At 42.7% G+C, this 26,888-nt stretch overlaps 1 protein-coding gene across 1 annotated transcript in view; it reads left to right on the top strand.

The window, feature by feature from the left end:
- Positions 1 to 5,097: 5,097 nt before the first annotated feature.
- mgat5b (alpha-1,6-mannosylglycoprotein 6-beta-N-acetylglucosaminyltransferase B) overlaps positions 5,098 to 26,888 on the top strand; it is an 81,848-nt gene continuing 60,057 nt past the window's right edge. Inside the window, exons 1-3 of the mRNA XM_066704311.1 lie at positions 5,098 to 5,239; positions 5,461 to 5,810; positions 9,670 to 9,782. Of these exons, the coding sequence (XP_066560408.1) occupies positions 5,743 to 5,810; positions 9,670 to 9,782 (181 nt within the window). The 5' untranslated portion in view covers positions 5,098 to 5,239; positions 5,461 to 5,742. The remainder of the gene's footprint in view (positions 5,240 to 5,460; positions 5,811 to 9,669; positions 9,783 to 26,888) is intronic.

Raw genomic sequence — 26,888 nt, 5'->3', positions numbered from 1 at the left:
ATCACTTCCAGGACTCCTCGTTCTTCTTTACGTTGAAGATACTTCTTAATGACTGTTGCTGTATGTATATTTGGGGCCAATCAGATGCCTCCCTGGTGGTATTGCATGATGGATAAGTATCTGCCTGTACTTCTCAGTGTTGAGGAGACCATTAATTCTTACCAAATCCCCAACTCCATTTGCAGAAATGCAGCCCCAAATTTGCAAGGAACCTCCACCAAGCTTCACTGTTGCCTGCAGACACTCATTTGTGTACCGCTCTCCAGCCCTTCAGCAAACAAACTGCCTTCTGCTACAGCCAAATATTTCAAATTTAGACTCATCAGTCACCTGCTGCCATTTTTCTTCACCCTAGTTCCTGTGTTTTCGTGCATAGTTGAGTTGCTTGGCCTTGTTGCCACGTCAGAGGTATGGCTTTTTGACCGCAAGTCTTCCATGAAGGCCACTTCTGACCAGACTTCTCCGGACAGTAGATGGGTGTACCAGGGTCCCACTGTTTTCTGCCAATTCTGAGCTGATGGCACTGCTGGACATCTTCCGATTGCGAAGGGAAGGAAACATGATGTGTCTTTCATCTGCTGCAGTAAGTTTCCTTGGCTGACCACTGTGTCTACGATCCTCAACGTTGCCCATCTCTTTGTGCTTCTTCAAAAGAGCTTGGACAGCACATCTGGAAATCCCTGTCTGCCTTGAAATGTCTGCCTGGGAGAGACCTTGCTGATGCAGTATAACTACCTTGTGTCTTGTTGCTGTGCTCAGTCTTGCCATGGTGTATGACTTTTGACAGTAAACTGTCTTCAGCAACCTCACCTTGTTAGCTGAGTTTGGCTGTTCCTCACACAGTTTTATTCCTCCTACACAGCTGTTTCTGTTTCACTTAATGATTGTGTTTCAACCTACATATTGAATTGATGATCATTAGCACCTGTTTGGTATAATTGTTTAATCATACACCTGACTATATACCTACAATCCCTGACTTTGTGCAAGTGTACCAAGAAGAACTGATGCTGTTTTGAAGGCAAAGGGTCAAACACAGTATTAGTATGGTGTTCCTAATAACAATTACCTAAAGGATTATTAGGAACACCATACTAATACTGTGTTTGACCCCCTTTCGCCTTCAGAACTGCCTTAATTCTACGTGGCATTGATTCAACAAGGTGCTGAAAGCATTCTTTAGAAATGTTGGCCCATATTGATAGGATAGCATCTTGCAGTTGATGGAGATTTGTGGGATGCACATCCAGGGCACGAAGCTCCCGTTCCACCACATCCCAAAGATGCTCTATTGGGTTGAGATCTCATTGTCATGTTCAAGAAACCAATTTGAAATGATTCAACCTTTGTGACATGGTGCATTATCCTGCTGGAAGTAGCCATCAGAGGATGGGTACATGGTGGCCATAAAGGGATGGACATGGTCAGAAACAATGCTCAGGTAGGCCGTGGCATTTAAACGATGCCCAATTGGCACTAAGGGGCCTAAAGTGTGCCAAGAAAACATCCCCCACACCATTACACCACCACCACCAGCCTGCACAGTGGTAACAAGGCATGATGGATCCATGTTCTCATCCTGTTTACGCCAAATTCTGACTCTACCATCTGAATGTCTCAACAGAAATCCAGACTCATCAGACCAGGCAACATTTTTCCAGTCTTCAACTGTCCAATTTTGGTGAGCTTGTGCAAATTGTAGCCTCTTTTTCCTATTTGTAGTGGAGATGAGTGGTACCCGGTGGGGTCTTCTGCTGTTGTAGCCCATCCGCCTCAAGGTTGTACGTGTTGTGGCTTCACAAATGCTTTGCTGCATACCTCGGTTGTAACGAGTGGTTATTTCAGTCAAAGTTGCTCTTCTATCAGCTTGAATCAGTCGGCCCATTCTCCTCTGACCTCTAGCATCAACAAGGCATTTTCGCCCACAGGACTGCCGCATACTGGATGTTTTTCCCTTTTCACACCATTCTTTGTAAACCCTAGAAATGGTTGTGCGTGAAAATCCCAGTAACTGAGCAGATTGTGAAATACTCAGACCGGCCCGTCTGGCACCAACAACCATGCCACGCTCAAAATTGCTTAAATCACCTTTCTTTCCCATTCAGACATTCAGTTTGGAGTTCAGGAGATTGTCTTGACCAGGACCACACCCCTAAATGCATTGAAGCAACTGCCATGTGATTGGTTGGTTAGATAATTGCATTAATGAGAAATTGAACAGGTGTTCCTAATAATCCTTTAGGTGAGTGTATATATATATATATATATATATATATATATATATGTATGTGTGTGTAATTGTCTTCTTTTCAACGCCAGCTTTTCAATTCCACATCACTCTCCTGACTCCAGCTCAATCAGGTTTAGTTAAGCTTTTCCACAGACCCTCAGTGTGTTGTTCTGCTGCAGACTGGAGTGTGAGAGTAGCTGTCACAACAGAGCGAGCCGTGACCTGCTGCCTGCCTCGGAGAAAATGCGAAAAAATCAAGGTAACAGCTCAGCCAAATCAGCTCACTTTTCTGCTTATGCCTGGAGATTGCTTTATCAATCAAACGTGCAGTTGTGTGTGTGTATGTGGGGGGGGGGGGGGGGGGCACACTGAGGTGAATGAGCAAAAGCCATTGAATGGGAACATTTAAAATGGTTTATTTTACTGTTCGTGTGCAGAAGTCAATATGAGAAGTAGAGAAGGCTTTAAACCCCGTGACAGAACTTCAGCATATTTGGAAATGGAGTTCTTATTTCTGAGTCAAAATAGACACACATATTTAGACCACAACAACCCCCAAAAACAAAGTCTCCTGATGGATGTGTGTTGCACGTTTCCTGTGTCACCTTTAAGCCACACTGCTCTGCACTCAGAGCCCCAGTTCAAGGATTCCTGCCCTTCGTCTGATGTCTTTCCTGTGGCCGTTTTATTTCCTCTGCCCTTATTACCACACATTAACATCATACAACAAATCCCTGCCCTCTTTCATCTCACACAGTGCTGCCACGGATTAGTCTCTCCGTTCCCGGGCTTTGAACACAGTGAAGTAAGGGATCTGTGTGCTGTGGGGCTGACAGGAGTAGAATGCTGTATATCTGTGTCTGTGTGTGTGTGTGTTTCTCTGTATCTCTGTGTGTCTGTCTGTCTGTGTGTGTGTATATCTGTATCTCTCTGTGTATGTGTTTGTGTGTATGTGTCTGTGTGTATATATCTCTATGTCTTTGTGTGTATGTGTGTGTAGATATATGTATCTGTGTGTGTGTGTGTGTGTGTATATATATATATATATCTGTGTATGTGCTTGTGTTTGTGTGTCTGTGTGTATATATGTCTGCATCTCTGTGTGTATGTGTGTGTCTGTGTGTTTTATATATCTGTGTCTGTGTGCGTGTTTCTGTGTAGATATCTGTGTGTATATATTTCTGTATATCTGTGTGTCCCTTTCTGTGTGATTGTGTGTGTATATCTCTATCTGTGTGTATCTATGTGTCCCTGTATGTGTGTATATCTCTCTCTGTGTATCTGTGTGTGTGCATGCCTGTGCACATCTCTTTCTGTGTGTGTGTGTGTGTGTGTGTGTGTGTGTGTGTGTGTTTGCGTGTCTGTCTCTCTGTGTGTGTGTGTGTGTGTGTGTGTGTGTGTGTTTGCGTGTCTGTCTCTCTGTGTGTGTGTGTGTGTGTTTGCCTGTCTGTCTCTCTGTGTGTGTGTGTGTGTGTGTGTGTGTTTGCCTGTCTGTCTCTCTGTGTGTGCATGCTTGTACACGTGTCCCTTTATGTTTGTGTGTGTGTCCCACGCTCTGCACACTTTCTCCCATCACCATGTCTGTCTCTGCCGATTCCACAGCCCGATCCCCACCCCTCTCCTTTCTGTCTCGCCCTCCCATCTGTTCTCTCTGTGTATCGCGCTGCCTATTTTAAGTTGCCATCCGTTTCGATGGTAATCTGTTGTCCCCCTGAGGTGCATTCCTAATTTGTGAGACAAAAGTGCTAATTTTCATTCCTCCCCCTCGCTTTCGGAGCGACTCACCGCCTCAGTAATGGACTTAATTCTCAACTCCCTCGTCTCGCTTTAATGTCATTGAACTCAAGGGCTGGAACCGCTTCTGAGGCGCGGATGGGACCAAAATCATATCACTGGGCCGCACCTGAGTCTGTCTGTCAGTTTAACATCCAATCTCGTTTAATAGTCTTCTCCAACCTCCGGTGTGTTCACCCGATATGACTGCCAGTTCCCATTCACTTACTTTTCATAAAGGCGACTCTGCATTTCATTACTCATGCATGGGGGGGCTTATATTTAAATGCATATGAAAACTTGCTAAGACAAATTGCTCACGCCAGCTTACCGAGAGAGAGAGAGAGAGAGAGAGAGAGAGAGAGAGAGAGAGAGAGAGAGAGCCGGGCTGTTGATGCAGATGCCCGTACTTTTGGCTAACAAACTTGCACATGGCGCATTAATTTTACAGATGATGAATGCATTAAAACAACATGGCGAATTCAATTATGAATACAATTTTATTCATTTAAAACCCCGTGTTTTTACCGAGTTGGCCGGTAAACTGTGCGTAAATAATCCTCAGATCCCGTCACAGGCCACTAGGTGTCGCTCCTGCTGAACACAATCACCCGGACAGGAGCGAGAGCTGTCCGTGGTGCTGAAGCAGACTCGACCCATCGCATCCGCACTTCACTTTGGTTTAAGTTACAATATGAATAATACATTTGTCCTGAAGTAATTATAATATAGTTTATGTTCTGTAGGTTACCACACATAATATCACCAATACAAATAACAACAACTACGGATAAGTAAAGATCTTAAGTAGAATTTTAAAATAAATCCACTACAAAGTTGTACTTGATTGGCGTATCCTGTCTGGCACAAATATTTTGTATTTTTTATGTTTGTATGTGTGATCCACCTCTGCACATTTCAGATTCGTGGGTCGTCCTATACCCGCAACCTTTCCAAAAGGTTCTTCCCCTTCATAGGAATGTGGCAAATTGATTGGCACGCAAAATGTGGGGAACCGATAGGCGGCGCTGCACCAATTCAACAGGAGCAGCAAGACATAGTGAAATACCTTGCAATGTCTCAACCCTCCCGAAAGAAACCAACGCACACATTTCACCAGGAGGCTGAGGCGCAGTTACCCAGCGGTGGCAGGACGGAGGTCTGGCGCTTTGTGCCTCTCTGTGTTTGTACAGGAGATCAAGGCATCCCCGTCTGCGCTTTGCTCGCAGCACTGAAGTAAGGATGTCTTGGTTCTGGAGTAACAAAGGGATCTTCGATTGCGCTTTCTCTTGTGGATCTTTTCTCTCCAGCCTTCTTTCTTTCTTTGTCTTTCTTAAATATATACATATTCGTATACATGTGTGTATTATTTATTTTCTTGCTGTTATTGGCATCACTATATCGATGTAGAGAGCAGCCTTGCACATTTTTTGAGCTTTTACCTGTCCTTTTTGTAGATGCGGCGACGCGCCAGGTGGTAAAAGACGAATCGGAAAGCTTGCGACCCCAGAAACCCCGCAGCTCTTGGTCATCCTGAAAGCGGCAGTGGGATTTAAACTGGCAGAGAAACTTATGGATGTGATTCCGTGCCTGGTGTGGAGCCGCGCAGTGAGATTGTGCCTTTGACTTGCCAACTAATACAACGTTGCTCTCAGTGTCCGTCTGCATCCCTCTGGCAGGCGGCTGGCTGTAAACTGCAGGATGCCTGAGGCTCACTGCGTGTCCGCTCGCTTTGGGAAATGATGGCTGTAAACACGGATAGTAAAATAATGGTGAGAAGATGCCTTGTGACGTTCAGGCCGTTCAGGTAAGAGAAACCCCGTATTTTCCCTTTGTACAACTTTTGCGTCTCCCTCGATGCTGACGGAACTAGTACTTCTGTTTTCTTGCAATGTAAGTGTGCAATGAAAATACAAATAAGAATAACACATCGGGGAATGTCAAACCTGAAGGTTGAACTGGATACTTTATATGAACTGAGAAAAGTAAATACAATTCTTCATTCAGAATCAATAGTTTAAAACAATAACTAGTGCGTATGCATTGGTATTGTCATTTTCTCACCATATGTGACGTGCAGAATTGACCAGCTGTGCACTATCGGTGCTATCACACTAGTAGTGGAAACAGCGATAGTTGATATTGCTCTTTTTAATAGTGTTATTATCAATACATGAAATTGGTGCGATGCATAAAAGCAGTGCACTCGGAGTGTGTGGAGTTGGGAGTCGTTTAAACACATTTCTCGCAACCAGCCTCCCTCCTCTGTGCGCCCTGTGGAAGCGCAGCGCAGCCGAGAGCCGTCCATCACTCCAGCAGTGAGAAAGACAAGCAAAACACGTGAAGCCCAGAAACAAACACGACGCATTGCCACACCATTGCTGAAACGTTACCACAACGTTGCTGCAGCGTAAATCTACAGCTTGTGTAAATATTGTGGATAGCTCATCTTCCAACGTCACGCATAACTTTGTGACAACATGAACACAACTCTACAAATTCATGGTGTCACAACATTGCTTTCCAACACTACATTTCTGTAACGTTAAATTGTTGCCTGGGTTATAGGTAACAATAGTAATGATGACGATGATAAAATCAAGTTTTAAAGGGGTACACTAACTACACTGCTGCATCTTTGGCAAGACTATTTACGTACGTGTTCATGCATTTACTTCTACACGTCCTGTGTCAATCCGATGGCTTTTGCATGAGCTCACCCTGTCAATTGCCCCTGAGCTTCAGTTCAGGACCAGCAAACGTTTAGGAGATGCTTTCGAGACATCAGCGTCCATTGCGCAATGGCTCCGGGGCCGAGAGGCGATGCTTGAACATCTCAAACATCAAGCGCGTCAGATGGGTTTGGATTAAAAAGCGTTTAATTGGACTGAAGAAGTGCAGACGACAAGAAGTGCCACCGTGTGACAGAGGGGAACATGTCTGGCAGCTGAACACTAGTGTACAGTAGACTGTAGTATGTGTGTTTAATTTCACTTAGTGTGGACCCGTGTTTTTGCACATCATTTGATTACTCGGTACAGCAGCCTTGGATCAGCTACGACTTGTAAAACTGCAACAAATCTTCCCCTGACTATTTGTCTGAATGTTTTAATTGTTCTGCCTTTTATGTCTCTGGAGTCTAAATTGATGTACTCTATGTTATTAGTTTGTGATACATTTATTAGATTATTATTAATATAACAACAATAATAATACATAACCAATTAACATGCCTGCATTGCAGCCATTGTACCAAACAGTGTCATAGTATTTTGATGTTTATGCTCATAGTACCCTGGCAGAACTAGGCTAGTCCTTTAATGTACTAGAAGAAAGAGGCCTTACTGGCATTAATACACGTTGGCAAACTGAAACCCACTTACCGTAATATGTGCTAATTACATTGGGGGTATTTGAATTTGCAGAAAATATTGACTTAATTCAGTCCTTTTAGGAGTGCTTTGCTTTTGTGAAAAGCTTCCATAAATTACAGGCTGCCACTTCCTGTTTAAATGATCTGTGAGGGCCTCCCAATGATGAACTGTAGCCAGACATTTATTATTCGTCTAAATGGTGCCAAGAAATCCCCAAACGGATAAGACGACCGGAGAATAATTAAAGGATGTGTTTCAAGGATTGTAATTAAGACTGTTTTACCTGAGAATCCATTTTCCCTGTGTTAGTTTTACTATCATATTGATTTAAAGTGTCCCTCCTTCGCTACCCCCCACCCATACTTTTTTATAATGCACACATAAAAAAGCTCTTTATTGTCATCCCCTTCTGAAATGTGTTTATATACCAGTAGTTCCACCCCTTGGCACATCTTAATATAAATATGACACTCACAAAGTCTATCAATGACACAACCAGTATGAAATTATTAAATTGGCCATTTGCAACAAACTTTGACATCAGGTTTGATTGGCAGCCATGACACTTTTGCAGATGAATGTAAAAACATACACGACCACATTTCGACTCATTAAGAGACTGCTTTCTCGTCGGCCACGTGATTCATCCCAGAGAGAGTGCAGGAAGTGCCCAGTGCTGTGGGAATGTCTAAGGAATATAAGTTCATGTAAAATTAAAGAGAGCACAAAGAAACTTGACAGTCTTCAGCCATTGTTAACTAAAAAATGCATAGTAAATAAGAGTGACCTGGTTCTTATGATTGCTGTGCGTGACTGAAATCGCAATGTGATGGTGTGGTTTGTGCCGCCAGGGAGGCACATTTGTTCAGGCATTTTTAAGCACTTAGGATGATGATGTTTTTATAACATTAGACGTTCTAAACCTCTTTAAACTTTAAGAGTGCTGCTGCTGTTTCACGCCGTGCCGAGGCACTTCACTCCTGAGAACTTCACTACAATAAACTGAGCAGGGAGGAGGTGAGAACAGCATGGCTAGCAGTTGATCTCTTTGTTGACCTTTATGGTCAACTGAAGTGAAGACATCGCCTCGTGTCTGGAGCTAATTATTATTATTATTATTATTATTATTATTATTATTATTATTATTATTATTATTATTATTATTTCTTGGCAGACGCCCTTATCCAGGCGACTTACAACATAATTATGAGATACCAGTGCCCTCCCCTTCGAACACTTAGAAGTGCAAAGATTTGACTTTGAGATTCAAAGTAAAAGATAAGCCCTGTTTTAAGAATTATTCTGTGATGTATTTATTGAAATAACAGGATTGTATGCTACAGATTTTAATACAGTTACTCCCCACATTATCAGACTCGGAAATGTGATTGTTTGTATTCATGCAGCCATTCATTGCATTTTATAATGTATTGTCACCTTTTAATATGCATTTTACAGCTTTAATGTGACCAGCTTCTGGAGTACTTCATATGCTGCTGTAATGTTGTGGGCATCATTTCATGTTGTGTTATGTAAGAGGGTCAACCCTACCCCCCAACACACACACACACACATATAATATATTGTGTGTGCATAAATGCTCTTCAGTAAGTTTTTATTCCCCTCGTTACTCTGAGACCAGGCCTCATAATTAATAATATATTCCATTCCATTATGATGTTCGGTTTTCCCGATTTAATTGGACTCCCGCTGAAGTGTGTTGACTGTCTCCGGGGAGGCAGTGTGGATTGTCGGCAAAGCTCTGACCAATGAGCGGCACGGCGCTATGGCTTCGCCTTGACCCACTTGTTTAAGGAGGGACGGATGAATTATTCAGGCGTTTCCATCACAGGTCGAGCTTTCTGCCTCCATATTTCAACAGCATCGCAGGTTTTCCCAGAACTGAGACAAATGGCCAGCCCATGGCCAGCCCTCAGCCTAGTATCCTTCCTCTGCCAACCGTCATAGTGTCTTAGCACTGGGAGTCGGTGCTGGAATTTTATCAGCAGTACAACTGACGTGAGAAAAGTCCCAACACACTCCACACCGGCCCTGTAAGCCATGGAAAACCTTTCTTATTAAATTTGTGCAGGACACAGATGAGAGAAGCTCCTTTTGAGTCTATGATTGTATTATATACATTGTAGCTTTCAGCCAAATATTGCAAAGAGCAGCTGGCTAAAGCAAGTCGACTTCACCAGTCTCACAATTTTTTTTCTTCTTTTCTTTTCTTCCTCCCTTCTTTGGTCTTTCTTGTTGTCGCTGCTGTTTCTCTTTCACTTTTCACGCCAGGATCTTCGTGGTTGGGATTGGATTCTTCAGCCTGTGCTTTTTAATGACGTCCCTGGGGGGCCAATTTTCAGCCAAGCGATTGGGGGACTCTCCGTTCACCATCCGAACAGAAGGTAGTTGCTTCTCATCCTGTTATGAAATGCATGCTGGGCTGTGTGTGTGTCCTTAAGAGTGGTTGTGAGAGCGGCGAGCGCACAGAGGCTCAGACATCAACCTCAAGTCACTGGTGTCAGCTAGTCCTCCTGCAGGAGCTTGACATAATGATGAGGGGGAAGCAGACTTTTTGCCTCCAGTTTTGAAGAAAATACCTGCCTACAGTGGGAACGTTTTTCTTTCTGATTTCTGATATTTATCTTTATTTTTCAGAGGGATTGGTATATGTTTTACTTATCGGATGGTTATACAAGGATTTCAATCTGAGTTTTAAAAAGAAATACCGCAGGACACAATTTAACTATTCCACACATATCCTACCTGTGTTCATGATTTTTAAACCAGGTGTGTGTCAGAGTATTGATATCTGTCTGAGCCAGATTAAGTGTTTGTTCTTTTTTCTTTCTTGCTATCTATATTAGTTAAACATAATTATTATTTACAGATAAGTTAATTTAGTTTGTTTATGGTTTATACATGTCTTGGTTATGGTTTATGTATTGATTTTGGTTTGATTCTATTTCTATCATGTGTATGATACTGTTTAATGGCTGAATGGTATTTAGTGGCCCCACCCAGGGAGGTGGGACTGATAGGTGTCACCTTTAGAGAGGGGGGTGGGGCCAAAGAGTGGGAAAATGTTTGGCGAAGCTATGGATGGCATCTATTTTTGAACCACACTTGTTGATTTTTGGAGTCCTTTGGTTGTTTGGAATTTATTGCTGGACTATTGTTTTGGATTTCAATGAATCATACACTGGTGGAGGCCTTGTTTGGCACATGAGAAATCCCGTCATCATGGTCCGTGGCAGGAGTGCGGCTTGCTCAGTTGGCCAGGGAGGGAGCATCTCTCTGCACTTGCATTCTGAAGACAGCGTGAACCGTGAGCCGGTCTCAGGTGAGCAGCTGGCTGTGCCACACTGCCACCGGCCTGGAAATAGACGCTCTGGTCCCTAACTGTGGACTAAATCCATAAATATACCATAATCTTCTGTATGCCGTTTTGCCATCTTCTAGTCGCACAGCCGGGAGAGAGGAAGGGGAAATGCTTGATGAATTAACCAGTCATCCAGCACGGGCTGGGAAGAGGAAGTATCTGGACGGAGCTCATTAGCCCCTACATTTTTTTTTCTTTCTGTAAACTTTGCATGTGCGTTTTGCATATTGAGCGATCGGTGCAGCCAATGCAGTAGCAATGTGATGCAAGATATGATGACTTAAAAGCCAGTTACATGTGCGAGTGTTTTTAAAATCATGGCTCTTTCCTTCTTGTTAACAGAATTTTTGTTTGATGGCAGATAATTCTAGATATAAGCAGGAGTGTCTGATAGTTTATGGCCTTTTCTGTTTCCCCCCCCCAGATGTATCATGTGTTCTTCTGGGGTTTCTACTCCGATTGCCATTTCCCATTGTAACTCCTGAACATCCAATTAAAGCCAGGCAGGATCTGGGGACATCGTTGAGGGGAAGTCTCAAAGTGTTGCGGATATCCTTGCCCCCCTGGATATGACTGCACTCAGCAATTAGAAAATGTTCCCCATCTCAGTTCCTACAGTGAATCAACTGAGAAGAACAGGGAAGGAAATGAAGTAGAAAGTAGTTAACAAGCTATACATGAAAAAAGTATTAAAGGCATGTGACTGAGACAACCTCGTTAATTAAGATGACGCTACCTAGTTCCCTGATGGATTACCATTGTCAGTTTACAAGAAGTCGTCATCTTTGACCGTCCACTCATTGCTAAGTAGGTTTCTGTGGGTTTCAGTGCGTCATTTAAATGTTTTCCTTTGTTTTGTAAAATAAATGTGCTACATTCCACTGTGTACTTAAGAATCAAAAGCACACCTTTCAAAGGTGTATGACTCAAATGCACATTTCCCTTTGCATTCAGTAGATATAATGATTCCCCTCTATATATGGCTATTTGCACCTTTACTTAAAAATAAACAATTGTTCCCTAATGGATAATCGGTGCTGAAAAAAAAAAAACTCTTGCAGAGAAATAGAGCAGCTCTTGTGCTTTTTTAGTTCCTATTTTGGTGTGAGGAAATATAGCTTTTAGCTTCTAGTCATGTGGCTCCCTGCAGGTTACTAATGAAATGCATTCTGTGGTTCTTTTAATCTTTCACCTTTTCTGAGGATTGCTAATGTGCTCTAGTATAGGGAGGTGGGCAGCCTGGAGAAAGACTTCAGATTAATTGTATTTGAAAATATAAGTTAAACGTATATATTTTCACATTATATTTTTTTCTCCTTTTCCTTCTGCAAGATCCCATCTAGTTCATAAATTGCTGATGGATGTTGCCTCCTCTATCAGATAGAAGCATCTCTGTGTATTATTGTGAATGTTACACAAAGGTCTGGGCAGATACCTTCTCCTGGGGTCACAGTAAACACTTTGAACCGTTATTTGAATTCGATCTATAAAATCTGTGTTTGTGAGTCACTCTCTCTATCCTGTTGCCTCTAATGTAAAACTGGTACCGATCTGGTCTTTTGCAGCTTAAAGGATTTGGGTTTTCGCTGCTTTCTGTTCTTGTTGATCCGCAGGTTTTCTGCCACTGCGCGTTCATCCGAGAAAGGTACAGTTGCTGTATTGGATATATTTGCATGAGTTTCTTTGAAGCATATTTTTTCAAGGGAAAAAGTAAATATGCGTTGCCTTTTCTTTCTGGAAAATGGAAGGCTGGTGGAACTTTATCTGAAACACAGCAGCATGCAGACAACTGATGTCTCTCTGTCTGCTGTGGTGTCATCTTTTCAGATCAGTGGGTTTGAAGGTTTTGTTGCCTCTGTTCGCTCACGTGTGTAATATGGAGTGTGTTTTGAAGTGAAGCCCAGAGCTTTGAAGTGTATAGAGCTGCCATTGTGTGCTCAAAGTAAGGAGACCAGAGGGACTGTCCTCCCAACCAGAGGGACTGTCCTCCCAACCAGAGGGACCGTCCTCCCAACCAGAGAGACTGTTCCCCAACCACCAAATCAAACCAAAGAGACCATCCTCCAGCACAGAGGCCGTTCCCCAACCACCAAACCATCCAAAGAGACCGTTCCCCAACCACCAAACCAAACCAAAGAGGCCACTCCCCAACCAAAGAGACCGTTCCCCAATCACCAAACCAAACCAAAGAGGCCGCTCCCAACCAAAGAGATCGTTCCCCAACCACCAAACCAAACCACAGAGACTGTACCCCCCAACCACCAAACCAAACCACAGAGACCATTCCCCAACCACAGAGACTGTCGTTTGCAGTCGACCTGGTCCTAAGGCTTTACTACTGAGGACCAGTGTTTAAAGATACAGCGAGGGTTGTATTTACGCACTCTGGACACTGCATGTCCTTTTTCATTTTGTCTTTTCTACAATACGGTGCCATTTGCCATGTGGTTTAAGCACAGCGGTGGATCTTTCTAATGCTTTGCTTGAGACAAATATTTAGAAATCTAATTAAAAATGTCATCCATTATTGGGCATCGACTAGCATGCTGTACATTAGTGCTGACATTTAGACTTTGCATATAGACTTTAGTGATATTGATTCTGTAGTTCACTGTTTGCTAATCCCCCAAAGCGTTGCTGCCACAATATCACTCCCCGCAGCAAAGCTTGGCCTGTTAATCTGTTATTGCATTTGCAGTCAGTCAAACAGCAGTCCTGAAAGCAACCCCCGAAAGCCCAGAATAGCATTTGCTACACTACAGAAATCCCCCCCATGTGTGCTGTTATTTGTTTTCTGGCAGTCGGTGGCTTGTACTCAGCAGACTTTAACTTTATCTACCTTTGAATGGGCGACTTCCTATTACGGTAATGTATCCTGTGCTGACTTTATGGGGTTTTTATCAACAAGCTCCAGTCTGTACCAGTTTCAACATGATCGTAACTAAAGGACCATGGCTATGTGCTTTGTCATTTGTGTTTCCTTTAGCTCTGCAGATACAATAAGAGGCTTTTAGGAGCAAAACTCTGGATTTTCTTTTTTTCCCCCTTTTTTCCGAGACTGATAAATTGCCTCGAGTGAAATTGTAGTAATTGCAGGGTGTGCAACAGCTACCAGGATACGGTTTGTATCAGGTGACGTGGGGCACCGAAATGAAAGGCTGCCAAGCGCTGTAGCTCCAGGTTTTTTTGTTTGAAAACGATATTAATGTTCGCTAAGAGGCAGAGAAATTAATTTTGCTGACAATAAGCTGAGGCCACCTTTGAATGCTCATATCTGAAAGGCAACAGCGCCGCACAAACAAAGAGCCTCCGTTTCAGGGTTTAACAGTCCCTTTTCAAAGCGCATCCGCACGTTCCTGCACATTCCCGTGCGGTAGTTGCTCATCTCTGGCAAACACTGTGTGGGGCTTTGAGAAGAAAGGAAGGAGAAAGAAAGAGAAGAAAAAAAAACCTGTTGAGCTGGTGCTTTTAAATCCTCCCAGAGTTATTATCCTTCGAGGGGGGATTGATAAAGCTCCTCAAGGATCAATATTTCTAAAAATCGATTTTTGGAGGTTAGTGCTGCAAAGTGCTCTTTATCTTGGTGATCAAGCTGCCAGATCCAACTCAATCTGGGCAGACGAGGAGAGAGGCGAGGTTCATGACTCCTGCGCTGGACGGCGCTAGGAAGTCGACATAAGAATGAGCAGAGAATAATCCTTAAAATGCACAAGTGACATACAACGCTGTACAATATGGTTTTCTGAAGTGGACAAATGAGATTAAAGGGCATAATGCGATCAGTAAGGCAAATTGTAATGTGAATGCTATTGCCAGGATCATAAGGGTGGCCATGTTTTTGGTGTGTTAAAGACATCCTGCCTGCGAGGGGAGGAGACACACTATGCATGTATTTTTTCCCACAACTAAATATTTAATTCCCTCTTTGGAGTGAAAAAACATGTCAATCTGAATTCAGGAGAACCTAAGTAATTGAAGACTGAAGCTCTCCAGACAGTCAAAGTGCAGTAGACCTGGGGAGGAAGGATACTGTACATCACACATACATTTTTATTCCTGTCTTTCTCTCTCTCGCTCCTTCCACCTTCCCTTCCTCCACTGTAGTGCAGTGATGCGTTTCTTTGTGTGAATATTATACTCGGCTCCCCTCATTGGTGCACAAGCTCCCTGCGGCTCCACACTTCACAGAGGTTCCCTGAAGCGTGCTGTGCGTGTGTTTATCGGTGCGTTCACTGACCGGGTCAAGTAGGCTGTTTGGTGATTACATCACAAGGAGATGGTTTGGAGGTAGGGGTTTAGCGGCGTTGTGGGACATGAGCCGGTGTTCTCTGCTCGCTTATCGAGGGCAGGGTGAGCCTTGATTACAGAGAAGCCAAGTTATACTTCCTGGCGATTTCCCCCGAGGGGCTTTGCTTGTCAGGTTTAATTGCAGGGAGTTTCCATTCCCGTTCCAGGGCATGGCCGGGCGCCAGGTCTCGTGGCTGAGGTTTGAATTAGCGGTGAGCAGCAGCCGAGACGAGTGAAGGGGAATTGCAGGGACCTGTCAGGGGACCCTGTTGTCATGTACGGTGATGCTCCCAAGTTAACATCAGGTCGGGAAATGGGATTCCACCTCTTGCTCTCTGGCAGCACAGTGGACATCCACAATTAACTTAAAATCAATGTCTGGAAATAGCCCTGAGTTAAGCGTAGAGGCAATACAAAAAAATACAAATAAAAGGTCTTAACCTTACATCGAACACCAAACTGCTATTTCATAGAATCCCTAATTGATAGAAAACATCTTAAATGTCTTTCTTGGTTGTTGTTTTCTTTACTATACCTTGAAGAACAATCTTCTTGCAGATGGCATCATCACAACATCGATCCCCTGGCAGAAAACTAGACAGTCAACCCTCACAATAGTAGTTTAATCTTCAACAGCTACTACAAGAAAGAAAAGGAAGTGGGGGGGACCCTGCAAGCCATGTTGTGAAACAAGAATAATTAGCATGTCGGGGGGGAGGCTTATGAAAGTTAAGGCAAGAGCGAATTATCACAAGAAACAGAAATGCCTCATTACTGTGTTGGGAAACTGTTCACTGTCTGAATGGAAAGGGGAGAAAAATAAAAGTGTAACAGCACAGCAAATATTAACAAGAAATCACATAAAATGAATCCAGTTTTTACTCAAAATTCACATTTTATCGACACCTTGCACGACCTGTGTGAAGACTGATGCTGGACACAGGAACGCCTTCTCTATGAGATAATGACATCATATGAAACAGGCTTCAGAAGTAGGGTGCACCGAACTCCATGTATTGGTCCAGTGTGATTGTGTCGTTAGCCTCGCAATGGAAATAATTTTGTGTTCCTGTTATTGGAAAAGTAATTAGCGTTCTTCAGTGAGGCTTTTTACAGTTGCTATTGCTTTTTTCCAAAAGCACATTAAGTAGCCTTTGTTGTCCTCACACAATTGATGTTTTCTGTACTGTATGCAAAAAACAGTAGACATTAATAACACATGGTACATTAAAGTCTAGTTTAAAGATAATTGGAAATTCAGATTTGACTTTGTACTGAAGACTTTGCTGTGAACTATAATATATTTTTCAATCGCTGCTGTTTGTTTGATTGAAGGAGAGAGATGAGGGGAGAGATTGGGAATGTGAGGTGGTGGGGGGGGGTAGTGAGGCTGTTGGACTATGGTGCTGAAAAAAGATTGTCATTGCTGGTGTTTGAAGTGTTGACCTTGCTTGCTTGGCTCTCTGCTCAAGCTCGAGTGTCAGAGGAAAGCCCAAGGGCTCCTCTTTGATTCTTCGAAGAGCATTAGAAATGCAATGTAGACTGAAGCCCTTGTCACATGTTTTTGTACGGTAGATTGTAGGTTTGCATCTGAGAAAAGTGTTGGCAGATTTTGATGAGACTACAACTGCCGCTGTGGCCTTCAGAGCCTCTAAAGGTGTTTAAGAAAAGCTTAACTAACGTCAGGCAGCTTAAAAACCAGGATGGGCCTTTTAATGTGATCATGTAGAAGTTCCCACAAAAAAAAACCTTAACATCAGAACCAGTCAAGAGACTCTGAGCTGCTGCACCGCTGGGGATCGAGCTGTTTTCTGGGATGGCTTACTGCTCTACACTGTGCAAATTAAATCAAACCCCCAAGATACCAAAACATTCCCCTGCGTGATACAAGGACGAGACACCCTTGTGAAGCAGATGCGTCTGTGTTTGGGAAGATCTAGCAAATGCCAGCCAGGGCCAGCCACAGACACATGGCCGAGCTGCGTTCCCCATGTGCCAGCCTTTCAGTCACGAGGGACACACAGCGGATTGGTATTTAGTTTTCTGTCAACAAGTGCTCATGATGAGGGTGTTAAATAGTCTCATGACAAGTGACAGTTTGGCAGAATGTCACTTCCAGCAGTGTCATTGAGCGGCCTTGAGAGGGGATTTACACTGCGCGTGTGCCTCTCGGGAAGACGGAGAGAGTGGACAAGAGGAGATCATAGTAGTTGCGGAGAAGTTCGTATTTCTTCCATCTTTCCGTTTAGCTTCAGAGACTCAGTATTTCAGCTTGGTGAATAAGGTTGTGGTGATTTCCAAAAATTCCCGTGTCATTTAGTCATCTGTGCTAAGAAATGTGGAAGGCAAACTGAATTTGCTCAGAAGAGGATTTCATTTATGACCCGACACAAAATTGTGGCCTGCTAAAATCGGTCAGCTGGTAACGATGTCATACAGGAGCAACAACAGTCTATTAGATTAACTGTTCATTAGATACTTATAAGGTTACGAAGGGAATCGGAGTCTGAACGTGGGTCTGTGGCGACTGACGCTATTGGTTTTGCTCCATCCACACATGGGTGAATGCATTTCTGTGCATCGCTGTGAGACCATCTCCACTCTGTAACGATCAGATATCACAGAGAGGAAGCTGAGAGGGGTGAGAGGGGTGAGGGGCAGGAAGCAGTGACGGATCGCACAGGAAGTGGAGTCAGGGGGTATCTGGACAGTTAACACTGTGGTTTGCACATAGTTATCAGTTACCCCCCCCCCCGACAGTTTGTCATACCATGCCCTTGGAGATCCTTTTTCTTTATTTTTGTATTTGTTTGTTTGTTTGCTTGCTTAACTGTAACCAGCCCCCTTCAAAGAACGAATGTCATGAGTTGGCTTTGCTGCATTTTGTTTTTTTCTTTCCCATGTAGATGTTCTCGATTTGCACACATGAGGTTTTAGTGCCGTCGATGTGCTTCAGAGTGACCACACACTGTATGTGCATTAGCTAATGAAATGAATCAAGCAGCAGTCCCCCCACCTTCAAAATAAATATACAACAGAGAAAAACATGCAGACCTAGATTCCTTGTCTCAGACATCAACTACGAGGAGATCCCCTGCAGCTTGTACGCCAAACCTGACCTTAGCCTTCCTGTTTCTTGAAAAGGAGAGGAATAATTCATGATGATTGTGTTATAAACTTAGTCTCAGTACTGGAGTAGTGCCGCGTGTGGCTGCAGATTGTACGCTGCTAAAGTGCCATAATGGACTCTGTAGTGTTAAAGTACAAATCCAAACCATTAGGAATTTATCAACTGGCAGTTGATGTAGCTGTACACAATTTACTTGACTTATTTATTTTTTTATTTTTTCAGTTGTGCCCCTTTTCCCTTGACGGTACAGTTGAGTGCCACCTGTGTTTGTGCAGCTCCACAAGAAAAAAAGCCTTTTTTTTAACCAAAATAAGAAAAATAAATTAAAATTAAAACGCCTGGGCAATGAAGTGTGTTATTGAGCATAATTCAAGTGTGTTGCCAAAGCTTTTAGCAGAGCCTCATCTGACAGATGCTAATTTATCTGCTGAAGGGTGAATTATCAAGGCAGACACAAACAGAGGAGGTGGGGGACAACAACAAAACATTACAAAACAGAGTAAATAAGCAAATAAGTCATAAATAAGTTGATGACAAGTTTAAATTGTGGACAGAGAGACTGGGTCAGGAGATGGTAAGGAGAAATCCCTGCAAACTAACCTGAACAGAGGGCCTATCCTTGACCTTATAATAGACCTTCAGAGAAACACTGTGCCATTCCTCCTCCCCCTGTGCAGCTGTGTAGCACGAGGAGAAGTAGCAGCAATGTCTCAACCCTGTCTGTGTGACACTATGTTTTTTTTGTGTTGCTAGATGTACAACCAACTCCGCCACAGTAAAATCCCCTCAATGATGGCCATACACTGTCCTGTTTTCCACAACAACAAAATCACATTGCCGTTTCTTCCTTTCACAAGAAGCTGCCTTCACAGAGTACGTGACGTCTTTGATAATCTGGTTCCTGAAAGGGAAAAGCCAGAGATCAGACTTGGCTTGTAATTGTCAGTTCAGGGCCGGAGTTGGGGACTGGAGGACACATCGCTTTTCATCTTCATCTTCAATAACCCAGGGTAGTCGTCTTCCAGTGCTGTCCCAGTTGAACAAGACCCAATGTGAGTATGACTGCCGGAATAATAAACCAATAAATTAATATGTGCATAAATAAATGAAATCGTCTTCCATGGAGAGTTTTCTTTTTCTCTCTGAAATCAAGCCATCTTTTTAAAAATAATTAACAAGTCAATAAAATATTTAAATATTAGAAAAAGATTCCACCCACCCCAACACATGACTGCGCATCCATCTGCTCTTTTAATATGTAAAATAAAAGAAGGAATTCCTTTCCCCTTGCCTGGGTTTCCAGAGGTCACCCCGCCAGCAAACAGATTGTGTTTCTCTCTATGCGTGTAAGGGGGATTATCGCAAGGTGTCAAAAACCATCACTTATCTCCTCGCGACCCGCTGTAAGGGGGCTGTGGGTCTCAGTGTGACTCTCTCCACCTGCAACCCCCCGCGCCGGGCTGATAAAACTAGGCCTGGAGACGCCAGAGATCACTCTCCAGTCCTCGCTCTTCACGTACTTGGCTGAGGCGGCACACTAGCTACTCTGGAGTGCGTGAAAATACAAGGGGCTCTTCCTAGCAGTAAATTAAAACCGCTTCTCTCACAGCTCCGAGGAGACGGAAGGGGGATGCGGTGATAATGGAGAAAAGATCCCAGATGGTTTTAAAAAGCCTGTCAAGCACTTCATACATCCTTACCCCCTCCACCCGTCTTGTGCAGCCACACGATTGGACTCAAGCACAGGACCGGGGCTTTGCTTGTGTGCCGTCATAATTGCCAAGTTTCCATGTTTTGCTGAGGTAATTATTTTAGAAATCGTAACCGGGGCGTTACTCAGTGTTGCCTTTTGTTGGAGTCTACTGCTCAGTGTTGTGTTGAATACTCATAGGCCTGCATTACTTAAGATCTTTTACTACAGAGATTGATCAAATAATGGTCTATTGGACAGATGTACCCTTTACTTTTAAAATAGATTTGGAAAGGTTTTTGCCCTTAATCATGTTTTATGGCCATGCCCTCGTACTATGAAATTCAACCTCAACAGTCATTGATGTTGAGAGTATTGGCATACCTTTTTTTTAATAATCTTTCCACAACTGCATTGAGAAGATGAAAATAAAAATGAAAGGAGACAGAGTGTGCTGCGTCTTTGTCTGGGAGCGTTCTCTCTGCTTCTGTTTGACACGGTTGCACAAACCATAGGGGGGTCTGTATCCTTAACACCCTTTTCATCCGCACATCCCTGCAGTACGTCTGAGTGCTGCAACCACTTTGCCAAGAAGAAGACGTATTGTGATCGTAGAATAGAGTCCCATAAGTTGACATTGCTTGGTCTCACACTGATGTGGAAGAGGCTTTCATCATTGGTGCTTAGTAAGGAGAAAGAAAGAGTAGGATTTCTAAGATACCAAAAAGCGTGAGGAGAGAAATATTGATGGGGGAGGGGGAGTGAAGTACTGACAGGGGTGGGGGGGAATGTTTTTAATTGAAGCAGTAGAGCAGCACAGATATAACACTACTGAAATGCTGTCTGTGTGTGTGTGTATGTGTGTGTATATATATATATATAGTACTGTCATCCACTTTGAAAAGAAATTATACACAAAGGATAAATGACAGAAGTTGTCAGTCCTAATAGTCCCAGTTCTTAAATCTCCCTCTGGGTTTTGTATGGAATAAAGAAACTCAATTAGTTCTCTGGCTAATGAATATTCAGAGATGAAAACAAATTAGCTAAGTGCATTAGGAGCTACATTGCTGAGCTGGAATCTGTAAATCTGTTAAACTGACAGGGGTGTGTGGGGGTGCCGGGCGCTGAAATGTGTGCGTTTTGCTTAAGGTTTTAATTGGGCTTTAAACACAAAGCCCCGAATAAACATTAAAAACAAAAACACGTCGGCGGTTCAATAATAAAAACGCGCCACAAAGCAAAACTAAGAAAAGAGGTGAGTTTTATTTATAATTCATAATGTAGGTAAAAGCTTGCAATCAGCATCTCCGAGCTTGATTTCTAATTTACCCTAATCTGTTCAGTCGCAGTCCTGCTGGTTTTTACACCATCGCCGCATTTCTCTCATTCTCATTTCTTTTCATGTTAACATGCAGTTATGTGGTTGTTTCTTTTTATGATCATCGGCGCTATTTTCCACTGCACTCATTATTTTTCATCTTAATTAGCAAAATGGCGTCTGGAGTGCCGTTTCTTTCTAATGAGCTGCTTTATGAACAATCTCAGTACCTTTCACAAGGTGGCAAGGCTCTTTCTTGTTAAGGATTTATAATCAATGGTTTCCTTTCTACGTTGAACAGAAGCTATTTTAATTAAACAGCATCACATTTACTTACTAAACCAAAGCAGACGAATGTTTTGATTTAGATTGCAATGAAGTAAAACACACAAAGCACTACCAGTGATTGAACAGGGACTCGGTGTCAGGTAGTGCTTTCTGGATGTGTTTGAATATGAAACAAGTAGTTTGTTGTACATAAAATTTATTATTATTTCACAAAATCTAAGAGGAAAGCCTTAGATATTTGGGCAATGAGAACCTACAATGTCAGTGACAGTCTGAAATCAGTTTGAATGCTTATGACCTTAGTGCTCTGCTGCTGTATTTCAACTGTTCTAATCGTGGGAAGATGGGAAGATGAGAAGAAAATGTTTATCTTCCTCCTGATGTGTATGTACTGCAAGTCTCCAAGCTGAGTGACATGAATATCAATCTGAAAGAACCCTAAAATGTGTTGCTTGACCAAGCGACCATTCACTTGACAGACAGTGTGTTTCAATTTTGCTCCATTTGACCAGAGCTGCGGAAAATGAAATATGGCTGTCTCCTTGTATCTCTGCCTAAAATTCATATCTGTGTTTAGTTCTGTAGCAGTGTATGTATGTATTAATTTCCGCACCGGTCACATGATTGAACTGGGAGGAAAAAAAAATAAGTTGTCAGCTGTGACACAAAAAGCGAAATGTAAAAACTGAGTGGAGGTCTTTCACAATCCACTCTCATCTATGAAGTCCGTGGTTGTTAGCTTTCTGGAGGAGTCACTTCAGATCTGCACAGACTCATTCATTTTCTCTGTCAAACTGCAAATATGTTTTTGTTCATAAATATGCAAATGGACTCTGGTCAATAGCAGTGGCAACATTCAACGTTTCCTCATGTGACTTAGTGTTTAGTGGTTCATTTTGAATATAAGCAGCATTAGGTTGTGGAATGAATCAATAAATACATAAATACATAAATAAATAAATAAATGCACGGCATGAAAAATGGCTTAAATTTAACGGCCTTTATTTCAGCTCTGCTGCGAATGGAAATGTCTGTGTCAGCTTGAAATGTGAGTGTCTTGCGCTGCATTCAACGAACTCTTGCTAAGCCGCAACTCATTTCCTGCCGGCATTATCTCATTAGGTTTGCAGGCCAATACTGTATAAATACTTTCACAAGAATAAGTTTCTAAACAATGCAGAAGATGCACTATTTTTAGGTGCCACATTAAAAGAAGGTACTGGCACTCATTCTTCAAAGTGCCGTTGTATGCGTCTGCCTGGTCTTGCCTTGATCAGTCTATCACCAAGAGTTCATCAATTACCTTTGCAGGCAGCAGTAGATCTAAAACGGGAAAGTGTGCTGCTGCCTCATACTGAAACAGTCTCTCCTGCGTTTGGAAATGCCCATGGGCTTTCCTAGCCTTCAAAAGCACAGTAGAGACTACATGAATGGAGAAACCCTCTGACCTTTGCCTCTTGGAAGGCACAACCCCAGGGAGTCCCTTCCCAGGTCAATCTGTCTGTCTGTCCTTCTGTCTCTCTATCTCTCCATCGCTCCGTCTGTCTTTCTGTCTCTCTGTCTTTCTGTCTGTCCGTCCATACTCCACCTCATCTCAGTTACCTCACACAGCAGCAGTTTATATCTGTACTGCACAAACGCAATCATTTTTTGTTAAACAAATTACATTTCCAGTTGTCACAGGCAGCAACAGATGCTGGATAGAGATTCTTCTTCCTTCTTCCTGATGCAAACAGGAAACCTGCTACTGGATTTTTACATTTGTGCCCGTTGAGGTGATCAGAAATTTTGATTTCGTTTGGGCCACGTTTCCATCAGTGTTTCTTCAGTTCACTGAGACCCATTCTACCAGTCAATATTTATGATCCCAGTAGCGCGTGATGCTTTGTTTTGCCTTCCATGCTGCTTTACTTTGGATCTACAATATGCACATACCTTGCATTTTTAAATTAATATGGATGTCCTAGTATATTGAGAGCAGTGTTAAGAAATCTAGGTGTTTGCAATAAATAAACTATTTATAATGTGTTGACAAACCCGGCAAGCTTTTGTGTGTGTGTGTGTGTGTGTGTGTGTGTGTGTGTGTGTGTTTTCTATTTTGAAACACAGACTTTAATGAAAAAATAGAAGTGTGATAAAGTGCTGAGAAACTAGCAGTATGGAGAACTTGAAAAAAGATGGAAAAACAGAACCACAATCATGTTAATTACTGTGTTAATTTGTTTATGCGGCGAAACTGAATGCTAAGTGTATCAGCGATAGTGTTGTGAAAGGATGTGATTTGTTCTCTCCATTTATTATCCTCTGTTCAATGCCACTGCTTTTCACAGCTGTCGGCTCCCCCACTCCCCCCCCCAGTATTGTGGCAGTTATGAATTCCATCGCACTGTGAAATAATGAATTCACTTTATCAGCCGTCTGAAGGTATGGCGCTGGCTCTACAGTTGTGAATTTTTCCTGCTGCTAATAACTATATTGTCAGGACATGCCTTAGCATTTTCATGCGTCCTCCAGGATCTACAGCTGCAGACAACAGCATTTGCTCAACCAGTGCTATATAGAAAACAATGCTGAATGTATGCCTGTATATGGAGGCTATACTAAAATTAATATTACATTTTATAATATGTAGTGTTTGTACTCGTCATTGGTAGCTAGAAAAGCCTCTCAGTTCCCCTTTGAAAGCATACATTTGTGTTCAATGTGAAAAAGAGTTTGAAATCACTCTATCCTATTGTTCCTGTAAAATCTTTGGTGGTTTTCTGTATTTTATTTGCATTGCGGTTTATCGTATAACAAGAAGAGCTGGTCATTCGTTAACCATTTCTAATTGTACTGTTGCATCGTCTTTCATGTCTACGGTGTTATTCTGGCTGAATGGACGATATTATTTGAAAATGAAGGATGTTAAGATGTCTTGATTGCTGAACAGGAAGTGGATTCGGCCTCTGTAGAAAAAGTGGAATGTTCTCTTGTATCATTCCATTGTATTTTCCTGGGAAGCTACTGATTTTTGCAGCTTTAAAAGATTTGCAAGCCAAATAATGTTGTATTATCACATACAAACCATCTTTTTGCAATGTAAATAAATAGTTGCTTGCCACTGCACAGCAATGGAGTAAAGCACAGCTGTAAAGGATGCCGTTTCTGTGTAGAGGTTTTCAAATGTGGATTCATAACCTCTTAACCTCTCCTGACCAGTGCCAGGGAGAGTGAAGGAACCGTGGGCCCGTGCCACAGAAAGCAGACCTCCAGCCCGTCGGCTCAGTCCTGCAGTTCGCCGATAAGCGAGGGCCCGTTTAACGATCGCAGGAGTCAATCGCAAAACCTCGCCAGCGCCGGGCTTATAAATACCTGATGAGCTGCAAGGTTCCCCTCGGGAGTCTTAATGGTAATTCATATGATCTCTGTACAAACACTAATTCAGCTGAAGAGCTACTTGTATTGAAGTATCGCCAGCTTCAAATCCAGCCTTATCAGCCACTGAAGAGACAGGCTGACTCTAGAGGGAGTCAGGAAAGTTCAATACCTGCACCATCTGCTCTGCAAACTGCCCAGTCTTTTATTTTATTATTTGTTGTAGAAATGATGCTCTTTATACCCTTTGATCTTGACCTGGTTGCCTGATATTTAGTTGGGTTTTATATATACATAAGTACCGTGCTTTGGAATGGGTATTTCTCTTCATTAAAGTCGCTTTTGAAGAGCTGTTTTGCAAAGCAGTGGTTCCTGCTGACAGCAGACACAGAGGTGACAGTCGCTTAAACGAACAGTCCTGGAGTTTTGTCAGAGAAAGAGGGAGGGAAAAAGCCACGCTGAGGATTTCTGTGGAAAGCGAATAAATGCATAATGTGACACAGTTAGACAAATGAAAGACAACACACAGTTGACAGCCCTGCTGCAGCTAACAAGGTACAAAGACACCGATCTATCCAGGACCGTGACTGCTATCCCCATCATATAATATTGAAATATTTAGTATATGTGACTTACAGAGAGTGTCGGTGACGTGCGCTTCGGCAACCGAGTCTTGTTTGTAAGCGAGAGCACGACAACGGGATTGATGGAGAGAACCGTCGGCAAAGTCTAGGACCAAACCAGAAAAACCTAGTAGTAAATTAATTCTCCTTAATCACCAGACTGCCTGACCTCCAGTAGCTTCCAGTTGTTGATCCGTTACAAAGCGGGCTTTAAGTCGAATTTGATAATATAATATGAGCTTTGATCACGGCTCAGAATCAGGTTATCACTAAGATGTGTCTGCCCTATTCTAAAGCGCAAAAAACACATCCCGCGACTCAAGGGCACATTCATTAGCAACGATGCTGTCATTAATTTGCCTCTGAAACTCTGCCAAAAGATGGCAGGCTTCACCTCTGGGTAGCAAAGGAAGTCCTGATGAAAAACATCACTCTTATTTTAATAGTAAAGGGAGAGCAGTGATACAAGCTAATAACCTTCAGGAGACCTCTAGCCTACAGCGTGTAGGTAGCTGGAGATATTGCGGCACGGCCAGGAGAACAACAGATTCAACTTTAACTGTCGGTACAGGTGTTTATACTAGTGAAGTCCCCAGCCATCCTTTTCCCAGTAGTCACATACCCAGCAAAAACGCTGACTTGGCAGTGCAACTAATGGTCATAGACTGAAGACGTGAGAACAGTCGCTGGAGAATCTCATTGCACTCAGACTTGAGTTTGTGTCCAGATGACCATTGTTACAAAAAGGTAAATGGCAAAATAAAAATGCACTTGCTCAAATACACACACACGCGGATAAATACATAGATCGGCTTGCACATTTTCACATTAATTCCTCATGAAACTTCATTAGCGGCGAGCAATAGCCTTCCCACGCAGGGAGGCCCATTTGTCAAGCAAATGCGATCTGAGGACCGTGGGGGTCTGTGTTAATGATCTGAAGAGCAATGGATTGTAATCTCAGCAGTTTCACATTTCATATTTATCTCCGTGGAGTTCTTCCCTAGAAGGTATTGGTTGTCCATTAAGTTTGAACTTTTTTCAGATTTTTCCTTAGTCTGTTCTCAACACTCAGCCTTATTGGATGCTGAAATTTTTCCGTCGGTTGCTGTGGCCCCGGAGCTTTGAAAAACTATGTAAATCAGAACGTGGCATGTGAAAAAATAAAAACGTAAATCCGAGGCAGAGAAAGTGCCTCTAATGAGTGTAAGTTTGAAGCATGAAGTTAATACCAGCTGATTCCTTATGCTAATTGTGAATTCAACATCTCCAAGTATAGCCTGTTATTTCCTGTTGGGAAAAGGGAGCCTCTTCAAATTCAGCATCTTTCTCGCTGAATAATGGTTTGATACACAGGAGAGAAATGGCATTTTAAAGGATCCCTTCACCTGTGATCCTTCTGATCTCTCCACGTGGAACTGGTCTGTGTGGGA

This window comes from Amia ocellicauda, chromosome 5 (assembly GCF_036373705.1).
Source record: "Amia ocellicauda isolate fAmiCal2 chromosome 5, fAmiCal2.hap1, whole genome shotgun sequence".
NCBI lineage: Eukaryota > Metazoa > Chordata > Actinopteri > Amiiformes > Amiidae > Amia > Amia ocellicauda.
The sequence above is the reverse complement of the archived record's forward strand: the minus strand, read 5'-3'. Positions and strand labels throughout refer to the sequence as shown.